General features: G+C 36.7%; 1 protein-coding gene across 1 annotated transcript in view; it reads left to right on the forward strand.

The window, feature by feature from the left end:
- The window catches only part of LOC106876507 (disks large homolog 1), a 750,485-nt gene that overhangs the window by 512,871 nt on the left and 222,875 nt on the right, over positions 1-14,739 (forward strand). Inside the window, exon 11 of the mRNA XM_089366712.1 lies at positions 3,062-3,188. Within this exon, the coding sequence (XP_089222838.1) occupies positions 3,062-3,188 (127 nt within the window). The remainder of the gene's footprint in view (positions 1-3,061; positions 3,189-14,739) is intronic.

A 14,739-nucleotide genomic window follows, 5' to 3' on the forward strand; every position in this document is an offset into this window, starting at 1 on the left:
ATGAGCTGGGCCTTTGAGAGATTAGTATTATGCACAGTCAGTGAGATGTCCTTCAGCAACAAACCTCCGGTCACTTATCTGGAACGCCAAATACTTATCTGCTGTATGTAGCATTTTGTCTTATTTACTCAGCAGTTAATTGGGGAAGGTATTGGAGCGTTGGACAAAATCCCTTGCAGTAAATCCCACAAAAATCAACTTTCTTGTGTGAGTGCAGTACCAGTTAAGTACTGGGTTCATACAATCTATCGAGCTATCTCCCACCAATATTTCTTTTTTTATAATTTTTTTTTTTTTTGCTTGTTTCAGTCATTGGACTGCAGCCATGCTGGGGTGCCACCTCAAAGGAAGGTTTAGTTGAACATATTGACCCCAGTAATTATATCATTATTTAAACCTGTTACTTATTCTATCAGCCATTTTGATGAACCACTAAGTTACATAAACAAACCAACACTTAAGCAGTGATGGAAGAGGACAAGTACAACCTACACACTCATATTTGAGTGGACAAACAAAAGAAAAGTGCACTCAACATATTTATTAGGAATTACATGAATTACTTAAAACAGTTTGATTTGGCTCCATGAGAGTTGACGTTTCGCAGGTCTCTAACAGAAGCTCATCTCTTATAGGCTTAGATTACCAAATCAACTGTTTTAAATAACACACACACACACACACACACATGCAATGAGTTTCTGTTTCCATCCACCAAATCCATTCACAATGGGTTGGCTGGCCTGGGTCTATAGCAGAAAACACTTGTCCAAGGTGGCTATGTCATGGGACTGAAGCCAAGACCACATGGTTGGAATGCAAACTTCTCAGCCACATAGCCAAGTCTTCAACTAATTATAATAATTATGTAAGGGATTAGCAGAGGGCTAGGGTGGTTGGGGTGGGGAACTTTATGATCAACTTCATTTTGCAGACAACTTTAACTTCCATCCTTTGGACGTCACAAAAATGAGTACTAGTCAAATACTGGGGATCAGTGTCAGCGAGTAACCCCTTCCTTTAGGGTTGCTGATCTTGTAACTAAATTAGATATAGTTATATTTGATGTCGGGAAGTAAAAGTGATTAGGAAAACCAAAAATGAAACTACAGTTAAACTTAGAAGGAGGTAATTTGGAAGGAATTGACACTATTTGAAATCGTTACTAATGAATTATTTTTCATAGTATTTTAAGAACACAATTTACTAAGTAGAGGAAATTATGTTAGAAATGTATTTTAACAGAAACTGGCCTTGTGGTCACGGTGTTCCTATCACGCTCGCGAGATCATAGGTTTGATTCCCGGGAAGGGCAATGTGTTGTGTTCATTGCACTGCGATCACATCGACATTTAACGTCCAGCACACTGCACCTGTACGGGCAATATCAGTTTGGTAGATTGAGCTAATATTCAGCACAAACATTCGATTGTTATAAACAAATCAGCTGTGCAGGTCGTTCAGCAAGAAAATTACATTCTCGGACTTGAGAGATTATAAACGGGAAGAAAATTCAAGGGAAGTAACTCTAACATGATTTATTTCCCTTTCTTCGTTGGTGAAAGAAAAATTAATCAATTCATTTTTTTTTTTTTTCTTCCGTCATTTTGGCGAAAATGAATATATATTTTCTTTATCTTAAGCTTAGGTTTCTTTTTTTTCTTTTACTATTTATGTTAACTATCCGAATTCAAGGTAAGAAATTGCGGTTTAAAATATGTATGATATCTTTCGTTTTTACTTTCAAATACTTTCAACTGTGCTTTATAAAAACATTACAAAAAAAAAAAAAAAACTAATCTTTCTTTTCTTTGGTCGCATATAATGTGTGTGTGTAACATGACACTTAGGCATACACCGTATGTAAAAACGCTATTGTGTCTTTGTGAGTATATGCATGCCCTACCACTCTGGTGGTGCATTGAACAGCACTAACCCCTCATTGTTCAATGGTGCCTCCTCAGATTTACTCCACTTTAGCATTATTACAAATAAGTGTCCTCCCAGAATATTCTGAAGCAAACCCCGCCCCCGGCACCAAAGTCTGACGGTGGGCCTGTGATTATTCCACCTTTTCTAGGTCCTTCCCAACAAACAGGTGAGCAATTGTACTCACTGTAAGGGTTACTGCCACTTGAAGCACTGCTTTAGTTTGGAAAAGAAATGGTCAGTATCTTAAACCATCTTAGTACAGGTTTGCTATTACATAGTTTCAGCTGGTCAAGCCTGTTTGTCCCATTTCGCCCCTATCTTCACAGAACTTTTAATGAATGTTTTCCTAGAAATACCTGTATGTACATGTTTTCACATGCACACACACACACACTCTCTCTCTCTCTCTCTCTCTCTCTCTCTCATGCACACACACACACACACACACACACACACACATATACACACATAGGCATTTTCTCTACACATGTACCAGATATGTGTATATGTGTGTATAGCTGCAGGTGTGGCAGTGTGGTTAGAAGCTTGCTTCCCAACCACATAGTTTGGGGTTTAGTCTGTATGGTACCTTGGGCAAGTGTCTTCTGCTAAAGCCTTGTGATTTGATAGACAGAAACTCAAAGAAGCTTGTATATATTTGTGTGTATATCATCATCATTATCGTGTGTGTGTGCATATATATATGTGTGTGTGTGTGTTTGTGTCATCACCAACCACCACTTGACAACCAGTGCCTGGTGTGTTTACATCCCTGTAACTTAGTGGTTCAGTGAAAAAGAGTGATAGAATAAGTACTGGTGTCGATGCATTCGACTAAAAATTCTTCAAGGCAGTGCTCCAGCATGGTCGCAGTCTAATAACTGAAACAAAAAATAAAAGATAGGTTAAAAGTAATTACTCCTGTTGTAAATATGTTAAGTGTGACCACAGCGTCTTTGTTTACATTCACTGTATCGTGTATACCCTTCTGTGTACTTCAACAAATGATTGTGTGTGAGAGAGAGAAAGATAGCTAAGAGTGATCAAACAAAAATTTCTATTTATATGCTAAGACTGTGTGTGTCTTTCTGTGTTTTTGCTAAGATTGTGTGTGTCTTTGTTGTTTCAGTGAGATCAGAAGATGTACAAGACACCTCAATTACTGCAGCAACCACCACCACCACGACCCTTCCCCACAATACCTCGACATTCCAACGACCAACTACTCCACGTCCACTGACAGATCCTGATTCTCCGTAAGTTCACTTTTTAACTCATTTCAATTTGTTGTTGTTGTCCACTGGACTGTGTAAGGGTGGAGTGGGAGGAGAGTGTGTGTGTCCTGGACACAAATGAAGGAACTGGGCCAGGTGGAATACATTGTGGACACTGGTGAAGGAAGATGAGGAAGGAGAGTTTGTCCTGGGTTGGTGGGCAGAGGGGGATGGTTTGACCTGAACATTGGAGGAGGAGGGTGAAATGGGGGAAGTATGTCCTGGACACTGGTAGAGGAGGATGGTGAGATGAGGGAGTGTGTCCAGGATGCTGGGGAGGAGGGTGTATACTGGATATTGGTTTTTGATGGGAATGTACTGGACAATGAGAAAGGGTGGAATGGGTACTTGGATGCACAAGGAGTTGGGGAGTTTGTTCTGGCAAAGGAAAGTGAGTGGGGTTCAACATGTGATGGTTGTGTTGGACACTGGTTTGGTATGTTCCATAATTCCAAAGGGAGGTTTCATACTGGGCCATTGTAGTTGATGTTGAAATGGTCACTTTGATACAGACAATAGTGTTTTTAATATAGCAGTTTGTGTGTTGGATGTAGTCTGTGATTATGTAAAGAACTGGCATCTGAAAGATAAATTAGTTTACACAGTGTTCTCTTTCCTCTCCATGTATGATGTTCTGTGTTTATATTTAAAACTTTCCATGTAGAAGTATGACACACTGACATACACCCACATGTATTCACACACACTCATGTATTCATATGCCTATGAATTAATGTAATCCAAATTTGTTTTTTATATAGTTTATTATTTTCTTCAACGATTTCTGTGTCCAGGACTATTTTGATGAACGAAGGGGAAAAATAGTTCTTGCCTTGCAGTAAACAACCTATGCACATGAAATTGGGGAAACTGTAATAAAAACCTATTCTCTTCCTTATGGATAATTTCTTTTCAGACTACGTTTCCCCATTTACAAAACAATCTCCTTTAAATTAATAGAATCCAAATTACCAATATTTCAAAAAAAAAAAAGAAAAAAAGATTATTTACTGTTTTCTCTCACTCTCTCCCCATCTCTCTTCACATACTTACAGACAGAGAGGTTTGCTGACACAGACAGGAAAATAGAACCCAAAAATATGTGTGTTTGTGTGTGTGTGTATCATCATCATCATCCTTTAACATCCATTTTCCATGTTGGCATGGGTTGGACAGTTTGACCAGAGCTAGCAAATTGGAGAACTGCAGCAAGTTTTAGTCTGATTTGGCCTGGTTTCTACAGCTGGATGCCCTTCCTAGCACCAACAACAGTGTGTGCTGGATGCTTTTTATGTAGCATGGACATACAGTATCCATCCAGAAAATTTCACTCTCAGTTCAAGGTTTATAGTAGAAGAGACTTGTCCAAGGTACTATACTGTGGGATTAAGTCCAAAATATTTGGTTGCAGAGTAAGCGACCTAACCACATAACCATGACTACACATGTGACAAAGTTGGCTTCAGCATGACTTGAACTCAGAACACAGAGAGCCTGAACAAATTCTACAAGTCATTCTATCCAATAGTTTGATGACTCTGCTAATTCACTATCCAAAAATACTAAGGTCTTATTAACATTTGAACCCAAATCTCCAGATTCAAAGTTCTTACCTTATTCTTTAGCAACAACCAGTTCTTATGATTATTTGCTTGCAATAATGTTGTTAAAACAAGGAATTCTTAGAGCTCAGCAAATCTTGCAAATTCTTTATTTTCTCCCCATGAAAGCATAACATTTGAGGTGTTCAGGATTGTTAACAAGTGTTATTTCTCTATCCCCTCATTTCTAATCACCTCATACCTCAAGGTGTCACCTGAGCCCATCATCACTATTTATCTCTTTGGAACTCCCCTACAACAAAAACTTACTCAGCCCCATACCCTTGCTTCATACCCTAACTCTCATCTGCTAGCATAAAGCCCTTCCCCTCAGGTTTCATAAGCTGCATAGCAACCTCACTAGTGCTGGTAGCATGAGAAAAGCATCCAGAACACAGTAAATTGGTTGGCATTACGAAGGATATTCAGCTGTAGGAACCATGCCAAAGCAAATACTGGAGCATGATGCAGTTCTTGGACACATCAGATCCTGTCAACCCATCTAATCCATGCCAGCATGAAACATGGACGTTAAATGATGATGATGACACACACACACACACACACACACACACACACACACATACATATGTGAATGTATAAGCTGTGGTATGGGGAAGAAAAGCGTAATTCACTTATCTCATGGGTCCTCTTAAATGTCAATTCTTTCCAGCTGAGATATATCCATAAGAGCCATACCTGCCTAACCTCTGGTCAAAGCCTAACAGCAAATTCCCCCAAGCCATGCGGCCACTGCATCCATCCTAAACAACAGTCCCAAAGCAAAAGAGGCTCACACTAGTCTTCCTTCCACTCCTATGACTTCCCTCACTCTTCTCCTTTGGACAAGGCTCATTGACTATGCACATGGGTCACTGACCCTATACCTCTGGCCCATCTCAGTCCCACATGCTCCTCTGATCTCAAAGATCACTCCATCACCTCACTCCTTGTCAAAATCTACCATCCACGTGGGCAGAAGTCTAGCTGTTGTGACCTCTGCAGGGATGGTGCACTGCTTGAATCCTCCCCTACTTTGTCTTCTAACAAATCGACAATCCTGTGAAAATCCAAGAATTGACACGGCATTCCATCCACAGACATGTTGTGGCATTAAAGGCCACTTTTATTCCTTTTCTTCATTGAGATATGCAATGTGCATTTGGGGCGGCTTGACCCAGACTTCATCCCCTAACTGCATGAAAATAGACTCACTCTCTTCAACAAATCACTGTTATACTGTACATGGATGTCACTATTCTCTGTGGCACCGACTCTTCAGCCTGTCTTGACCAGAACAACATATACCAAAATACTGCCTCAGTTGGTGAGATATCTCCCCTCTCCACCATGGCCTTTGATCATGCAGTGGTCTCTCTCCGCAATTCCATTTCCACTTATTGAGCATTTCTTTCAGCACCTTCAAATGAAATGCAGTACCATTGTCCATTAACAATTCATCCACAGGATTCATGCAATTACATCTGCAGTCCCCGTCTTGATTTTGCTCAATTTCACCTTTCACCCTGGTCCTCAGTCAAAGATTGACAAGTATGTCCCCTGCCGTTTCCATTTGTGTTCCACTGGGATGTTTCCTGCCTCGTGCATACCCATAGCAGGGTCAATGGATTGGTACCTGTCACAACTCTTAATGCTCTGTCTAGTAATGTTCGAGTCAACTTTCCTGACTAGGTACAATGTCCTATTCACTCCCATATGACGCATGGTATGCAGTCTTCTTAGCTCTGAGTTGTTTTGGCATTGCCAACCAGGCTTTTCTCATCCTGGTTAGCACATCCACAATATTCCTTTCCTTGGGTACAAAGACTGCAACCAGGAAGAAATCAAGAAGTTGTTGAAAATTGCTGAAGTTTCTGAAATGTTTCTCTAGACTCAGATCATTCAAACGAAAATAGTTTGTGGTATGAGGGGAAAAGTGTACTCCACCAACTTCACCTCTCATAACAGCAATCCTTCCTAGCCACCTAACTTCTGGCCAGGACTAAACAACAAATTTTATGGACTCATGCGGCCACAGCGTCCATCCCAAGCAACAGCTCCAAATTGAAAGAGGCCCATACTAGACATCCTTCTGCTCACATGACCTCCCTTACTCCTTCCAGCAAGGCTCCTAAGTCATTTACATGAATTCACTGACCCTATATTTCTGGCCTATCTCAGCCCTACATAAATAGTGCATTATTTAGACAATTGCTTATTCTTTGGACCTATCTAAATATTTCTTATACATCAAGTCAGTTTATTTTAGGGCAGTGCTCTCCTTCCTTTATAACAACAGACTCTCCCTGACAATAGTAGGCTCTCCTCAATAACTTCCTGTTTTCCAGTTACCTCCCTTAGATTTAAAGGCTGTGTGTGTGTGTGTGGATAGATGGAGTGGGGGAGATAAACTAGTTTTTCCAGTTTAACATTCGCTGACTAAACGAAATTCCTCTCTAATTGTATTACTGACTTACTGACTGTGACTTCTTTTTTTTATATTTTACTGCAAATATAAATACAGTCAAACGTTCAATGATGTTGCAGAGATTTTACCATAATTTATTAAAACATTCTATTGAACTGGTTTTTCATTGTTTATAGTTTAGTAGGAAGGGTGTTGACCACAGCTAACACTTAAAGGGAGGTGAGATTTCTTCTTGAAACAGGAAGAGCTGGTTGAAATTGCTACTTTATGAGAGAACTGTTATTATGGAATGAGTGGGAGAAATTGGTATAAGATGTTAAGATCTTAACTTTGGAAACAAACACTTGAGTAGTAGCAGTAAAATTGTTTGTTTTGATATTAAAACTACTGAAGTAGCTGGTTAAGTCTAAATGCAAGATTATCTTAAGGTATGGGCACACTAATCAGTTGCCCAGAGGCCTCACTAGTCTAGGAGCCAAGTGCATTGATTTGCTTGGAGGTGCTTATGAAGCTGCTAAGACAGTTTTGACTAAATGACATGACAATCCATTATTGGCAGATGCCTTGACAGTCTGTTGCTGGTAGATGGCATGACAGTGAGGTTAAGTGTTTGTGAAGAACCACTATTACTAGCTCTATCTATAGCAGACTCCTGGTTAATTTTTTTGGTGATAAGGATCCAGTAATGAGAAGAAAACGTCAAACAATTGATAGAATTGGTAAAGTGGTGGATGAAATTACAGCAGGATATTTGGTTGAATCAGAAGAGTAGCACCTAAAATTCTTTGCAGTATTTGTGTTAAAATCTCATTGAGGTCATTTGTACTTTCCATCCTTTTGATTTGATAAAATAAAGTACCAGTCATTGTCCTGGGTTCAATTAATCAACTATACTCCTAAATGAGTGATTAGATGTAACTTTTACAGTTCTTGTTATTTTGGTGGTGGTTTATCAGAATGAGTACAGGAGTGAAAAAAAGTGTCTTAGAGTATTTAGTTATGGTGCTTGACATTCTGAGTTCAAATCCTTCCAAAGTTATCTTTGACTTTCATCGTTCTGATGTTAATGAATTACTAGTTGCATAATGTTACTCAAATAAGTACCAGTGATGTACTAAGTTCAATAAACTGGTTGAACCTTGTCTCCAAAATTTCTGTCTCACTGATTGATTAGCAGTCATTTGAGTTTAAATGTTGCTCTGGTCATCTTTGCTTTTCATCATTCTGTTCAACAAAATAAAATACCAATCAAAATACTAGGGTTGATTTAAAGGACTAACTCCTTCCAAATTTCTTTTCCTAAATTTCAGGCATTGTTCCCATGTTGGAATTATTATTAGTGTTGAGGACTGGTAGAATTATTATAAGGACAGCTGGTTAGTTAAAGTGCCTGTCAACAAATGGGAATACTGAATGCTATCAGGTGATTAACTAGCAATGATAGTGTCTGTTAGCAGGTGGTAATAATGTTGTTTCTCTTGAGAGGTGGAGGTTATAGCAGTTGATAATAGCAAGTGGCAATAATGTTTATTAACATATGATGTTAGTGGTAGATAACAGGTAGTACTAGTAACTATTAACAAGCAATGACAATGATTTTCTCAAAAAGCTGGCAATAATGTCTGTTAATAGTTGGTACTGGTGTTAGCACTTGACACCAGGCTTTTATTATTATTATAAAAGTTGCAAGCTGGTAGAATGAAAATGCCTTGTGGTATTTCTTTTAGCTCTTTATATTCTAGGTTCAAATTCTGCTGAAGCTGGCTTTGCCTTTTATTCTTTCAAAGTCAATAAAATAAGTACCAGCTGAATACTGGGGTCGATGTAAATGATATACCCCACCCTACTCCTTAAAATTACTGGCAATGAGCCATTATTATTATTATTATTATTATTATTAAGGCAGCTAACTAGTGGAACCATTAGCATGTCAGGAAAAAATGCCTAGTGGCATTTCTTCTGTCTTTATATTCTGAGTTTAAATTCTGCCATGGTTGACTTTGCCTTTCATCTTTTTGGGGTTGATAAAATAAGTACCAGTTGATTACTGGGGTGAATGTAATCAACTCTTTCATTCCCCTTTATAAAATTTCAGGCTTTGCACCTGTAGTAGAAAAACTGATTATTATTGATTTTGCCTTTCATCCTTTTGGAGTTGATAAAATAAAGTACTAGCCAAGTACTGAGGTCAATATAATTGACTGTTCCCCTCCTTTTAACTTGCTAGCTTTGTGTCACAATTTGAAACCATTATTATTATTACTTATTGATATGCATGTCTGTTATCTTAATGTATGCTATTGTCTCAGCCTGCATGTGCACTGCTTTGTGATATATACACAATGCTTACCCCCAGAGCTGCTTATGGCTAAGAGGTTTTTTAAATTCTTTTTATCTTATACCAATTTTCAAATTAAACAATATACTTATGTTAATGATATTTTAAAGGATCAAAACTTCATTGAGCCTTGACCAAAAGGTTATTTCTCAATGTTATTAAGAATGAAAGAGCATAAGCTGTGGTAACATTTACCCAAACATACTGTGTCACATAAGATAAATGACAATGTTTACTGCTGTAGTATGTGTTTGGAGGGTACATTTAATTAATGCTCAGTTTAATGTCACCTCTTGGTTCTTGGGTACCTTTAGTGGGGGCCTGTTCTGCAGATAATGAATAACTTCCTCTCGCCAGTTATAGCAGCCCTAAATAGAAAGATAATGAACATTGTATTTCTTTGTCCAACTTAGTAATTAAAAGGTAATTATTTAGAATTAATGTCTGAATATATTTAAAACTAGCTTGAAAGCTGCACTCCATGTGGACTTCTAAGCTAGCTTCTGCAGAGGGCTAATTGGACCTATGACTCAAAACTAAAGAGAGCAATAAAGCATTTATTAGTGCCCTACCAATATGGTATTACTTTAAATTCAGTTTAAAGGAAAAACTTTTATAAGTTCACAAATTTTTAGAGTTCTTTTAAAATCTGAATTTTCATCTGTTAGCATATAATAAATCCTCATCCAGACCTGATCCCAATGCTGGATGTCAAGAACCAAATGAAGAGCAGATTTTCAATCTCAAGATCATCCTGATTCCAAAAGGTATTATATGTCTATGTAGAGTAAATGTAGACTCAGTTACAGGGGTCCTGGATGGATGGGCAGACAGAATTTTACTTTTATTATAATAGATATAATACTATGTCTAAGATGTATTTTACATACAATGTAACAATAATATATCTACAATAAATTTAGCATAAAACAATATGTCAACAATAGGGTTAACTTGATATGTAGGTGCAACCATAGCTATGTGGATATGGAATTTATTTTGTACCAACTGGTCTTCAGTTCTATAACCTAAGACCAACCAATGTTTTGTGAGCAGAATTGGTAGACAAGTCTGTATGAAAGCCCTACGTAAGGATTTGCAATATAAGGTATCTAGTTGTAAAACAATGGCTTAATGTATTCACCCACCTCATGCTAGTATGTAAAAATAGACTTAAAGCACATAAATGGACTTATAGAGCAAATAGTAACATGTTTACAATATATTCTATGAAAAAAAATGTTATTGAAATTAAACCTCAAATATTTTTAGAAGAATTTAGGACATCAGCTCGGTGACACTGTCTTCACAAGCTTGTTGGTTCTCTCTATATGTTATGACTAGATTTCTGCTTGAAGAAGTAAGCTACAAACTCACAAAACATGTCACTAAGTTGTAACCGTTCTTGTTGAAATATGTTGTTGGTATGACACCAGTATCATCATATTTGGTTACTAGTCTTACATTTTATTTTAATTACTTTATAATTTTTATAAATCTGAAATATATTTTCATAACCTGAGAAGTTTATAAAACATGCACCAAAACATCTGTTTAATTTTATATTATACAGTTTATTATATGTGAACTTCAGTGATTTATTTGTACTCAGTGACAAGCAGCATACAGTAAGAAGTCAGTTTAGGTATGAGGTCTTTTGACTTACCTTTTCTCTTTCTAGGAAGTTAATAAAATAAAGTTCCAGTCATAAACTGGAGCCAATATTAACTTCATCGTTAAGGCAGTGAGCTGGTAGAATCATTATCATACCAGGCAAAATGCTTAGCGTTTTTTTTATCTGTTTTCACATTCTGAGTTAAAATTTCACTGATGTCAACTTTGCCTTTCATCCTTCCGGGTTCGATTAAATAAGTACCAGTTGAACACTGGGGTTGATGTAATTGACTTACCCCCAAAAACTGCTGCCCTTGTGCCAAAATTTGAAATCAATATTAACTACATTGTCTTCATAATTGAAAGCCTTTTGCCTTTATCAAAAATCGATAGTAATGTAAGTTATGTATGAGAAAGTTTATATATCTACAGTGGTTTGCTATCTAGGGTCAAATGGGACCATAGGGAAAGAATCAACTAACCTCGTTTCCAAAGAAAATAATGCATCATGGAATTTTTACCAAACCAATTGACAACCAAGGCATGATGGGATTTGCATGTATTATGAATCAAAAACTGCAATAAACTGCATGCAGCTTTGCAAACATGGACAAACTCACCTATTATTATTTAAAATTTCAATCTAAATTTTTTTTGTATCATTTATTATGTTTCTTTCTTCTTTTACTATCATATTTTAAAAAAATTTATTTTTATTATTACTTTTTAAATTTCTTAAATTTTTTTCATACATTTTCTTTTAAATTCTTTTTGTTTCTTTTTTCATATTGGAAATTTGCTGCACATGTTTGGTTTCATGTACTAGTTCCATGATTCACAACCGTTATTGAAACTGGATTTTAAACTCTGCATCGTGTCATCCGATAAAATTCATACCAGATTCTAAATTTACAACTTTACGTACACACACACACATATATATATATATATAAATGTTATATATATATATATATATATATATATATATATATATATATATATATATATATATACATAAATAAATTATATATATGTGTGTGTGTGTGTGTGTATATATATATATATAATTACATTTTTTAAATATATATTTTACAAAGAAAGTTGTAATAATCTTTAACCAATTATTCTTTTACTAAATTCTTCTATTTTTATCTGTTATCCAAAATATTTAATTCAAGAATGTTATGGTACACACTTTACTTTTTCCCTTAGATTTTTTTTTTTTCCTTTCATCTTTCTGGAAAACTCGGTGCTTCTTTTGGTCTTTTCATCCTTTGCTTGCCATTTTCTCTTTAATCCCTGCTGCAAGCAGATTATTCACTATTGGTTGTATATACTACTATCAAAAATGCGTGTGCATGTATATGTATCCATGTGTGTTTGTGTGTGCGCATATATATATGTATATATATATATATATACACACACACATAAACATGACACGTACTTATGCATTATCACACTCTCTTACTATTTTGTTATTTTGGCTTTCCTTTTCTTTCCATTGTTCTTTGTAAGCCTCTCTCCTTCTCTCATACACACACTTCAACACTCTTTTTAAGGTTTATATCTTTTCCTCTCCTGTATCTTTTCTCTCTTCACCTCTCTTTCTACTTCTCATTCTTTCAGTGTCTTTCTTTCACTTTCTTCCAATGCTATACTTACCCCATCAATCTCACCCTCCCTCCCATTATTTCTCTTCCACAAAAACCCACTGCCTGTTTCTCTTCCCTTCTCTCCCCCCTCAACCTTTTGCCTCCTTTCTTCGTTCTCTCTTTCCTTCCTTCCAACAGTGCTCAATAACAATCTGCTATCCTCAAAGATTTCATTTTATATTTTGTAGAATTTCGTCCAATGAACCCTTATTGTGTGCATATAATACAATACTAATGTGTTCACATACAGTATGTGTGTATGTGTGTGTAATGATTAAGTGAAATACACAATGATGTTATTAGTTTTCACATACAAAATATGAATTGTAGAATGATATAAAATATAGAAACTCAGACTTCACTAAATCAACTCAAACATTTGCCATTCACTTCATTAGGCAGTATTGCCTGATGAGCTGGAAGGGGAAACTTGGCCACACTCTTGAAGCTTCAGCTTCTATTAACCCTTTAGCATTCAGATCACTCTGTCAAATGTAACGCTTATTTCTTCACATTCCTTTGAATTAATTATGCATTATCTTGTGACTTTGAGGATTTTGTGACATGATTGTTTATTTCTAGAATAATACTGTAAAGTAAGTGCGAGAGGCCAGATTTGGCCAGTTTGAACATAAAACTGAAATAATATTTTGGCCAGATATGGCTGGTTAAAATGCTAAAGGGTTAAATTACTCACTCAAACACACACACACACATAACTGGGTTTTATTTTATCAGTTTGTTTTATCTAAATAGTGATGTAGTATTTTTGAAGGGTATCTAAAAAATAATAGGAACAATACTCTGCACCTCATTACTTTGGCACACAGCAACACACCTCCCTACAATGCCACACTAAGCTGCACTACACCAACGCCTCACTGCAATGTCTCAGTACACAAACATCACACATAACACTTAACCGCACTACAACACTACATTACCTAAAGCTGCAATGCCATAATTATGCAAGACATCTCACTAACATTATCCTATACCACGTTTACCACAGTTTTCTACTACTGCTAAGTGGGGTTTTTAACCTCTCCCTCTCCCTCCTTATCACCAGGTCCCTTTCCATTATTGTAATATTGTTCTTTTGTAAACATCCACTAATAATGACTTCTGCAAACACCACTACCCTTCGAAGAACTGACCACTTACACTTCTATCCAGTAAAGGAATGCTGTCTCTACTAATCCCTAGGTTGTGACCTAATTGCTGTTGAATGACCTGATGGACTCACCTGTTCCATACCCAGCTTTTAATTGGTGTCAGATGCTTAAACAGATAACATTTTAGTATCTGTTATTGTTTAGCCCAGTGGTTCTCAACTGTTTTTTGCGTGTGGAGTCACTTGATTCCTGTTTCACTCATAATCCTTCGATGTTTAGAAAATTGTTAAAATATTTTGTCTACTGTAGAATTAAAACCAATTTATTACAGATAAGTTTCAACAACAAAATTTTATATGGACCCGCAAGGGTCACATGGAGTCATTAAGAACCACTGGTTTAGCCGAAAGTCAGTCTTTTCTTCTTTTTTTTTAACACACCATTTAATCAGGACAGCGCACATGACCTTTTTACAGAGAGGGAAGAAAGGAGGAAATTATCTCAAACCAGAAACCTGGCCTGTGTGTTTGTAACAGTTACTTAAGGACCATGTAGTGATGTTAAACAGGTCAATAACACCAAGCAAATATGTGCATTCCACCCTAAACAATTTGGCTTAGTGGTTAGGGTGTTGGACCCATCATGATTGCAAGATTGTGGTCTCGATTCCTGGACTGGGTGATGCATTGTGTTCTTGAGCAAAACACTTCATCTCATGTTGCTTCAATCCACTCAGCTGGTAAAAAAAAATCCTGTGACAGACCAGCATTCTGTCCAAGGAG

The sequence above is a fragment of the Octopus bimaculoides genome, chromosome 19, assembly GCF_046866305.1.
Source record: "Octopus bimaculoides isolate indiv1 chromosome 19, ASM4686630v1, whole genome shotgun sequence".
NCBI classification, from domain to species: domain Eukaryota; kingdom Metazoa; phylum Mollusca; class Cephalopoda; order Octopoda; family Octopodidae; genus Octopus; species Octopus bimaculoides.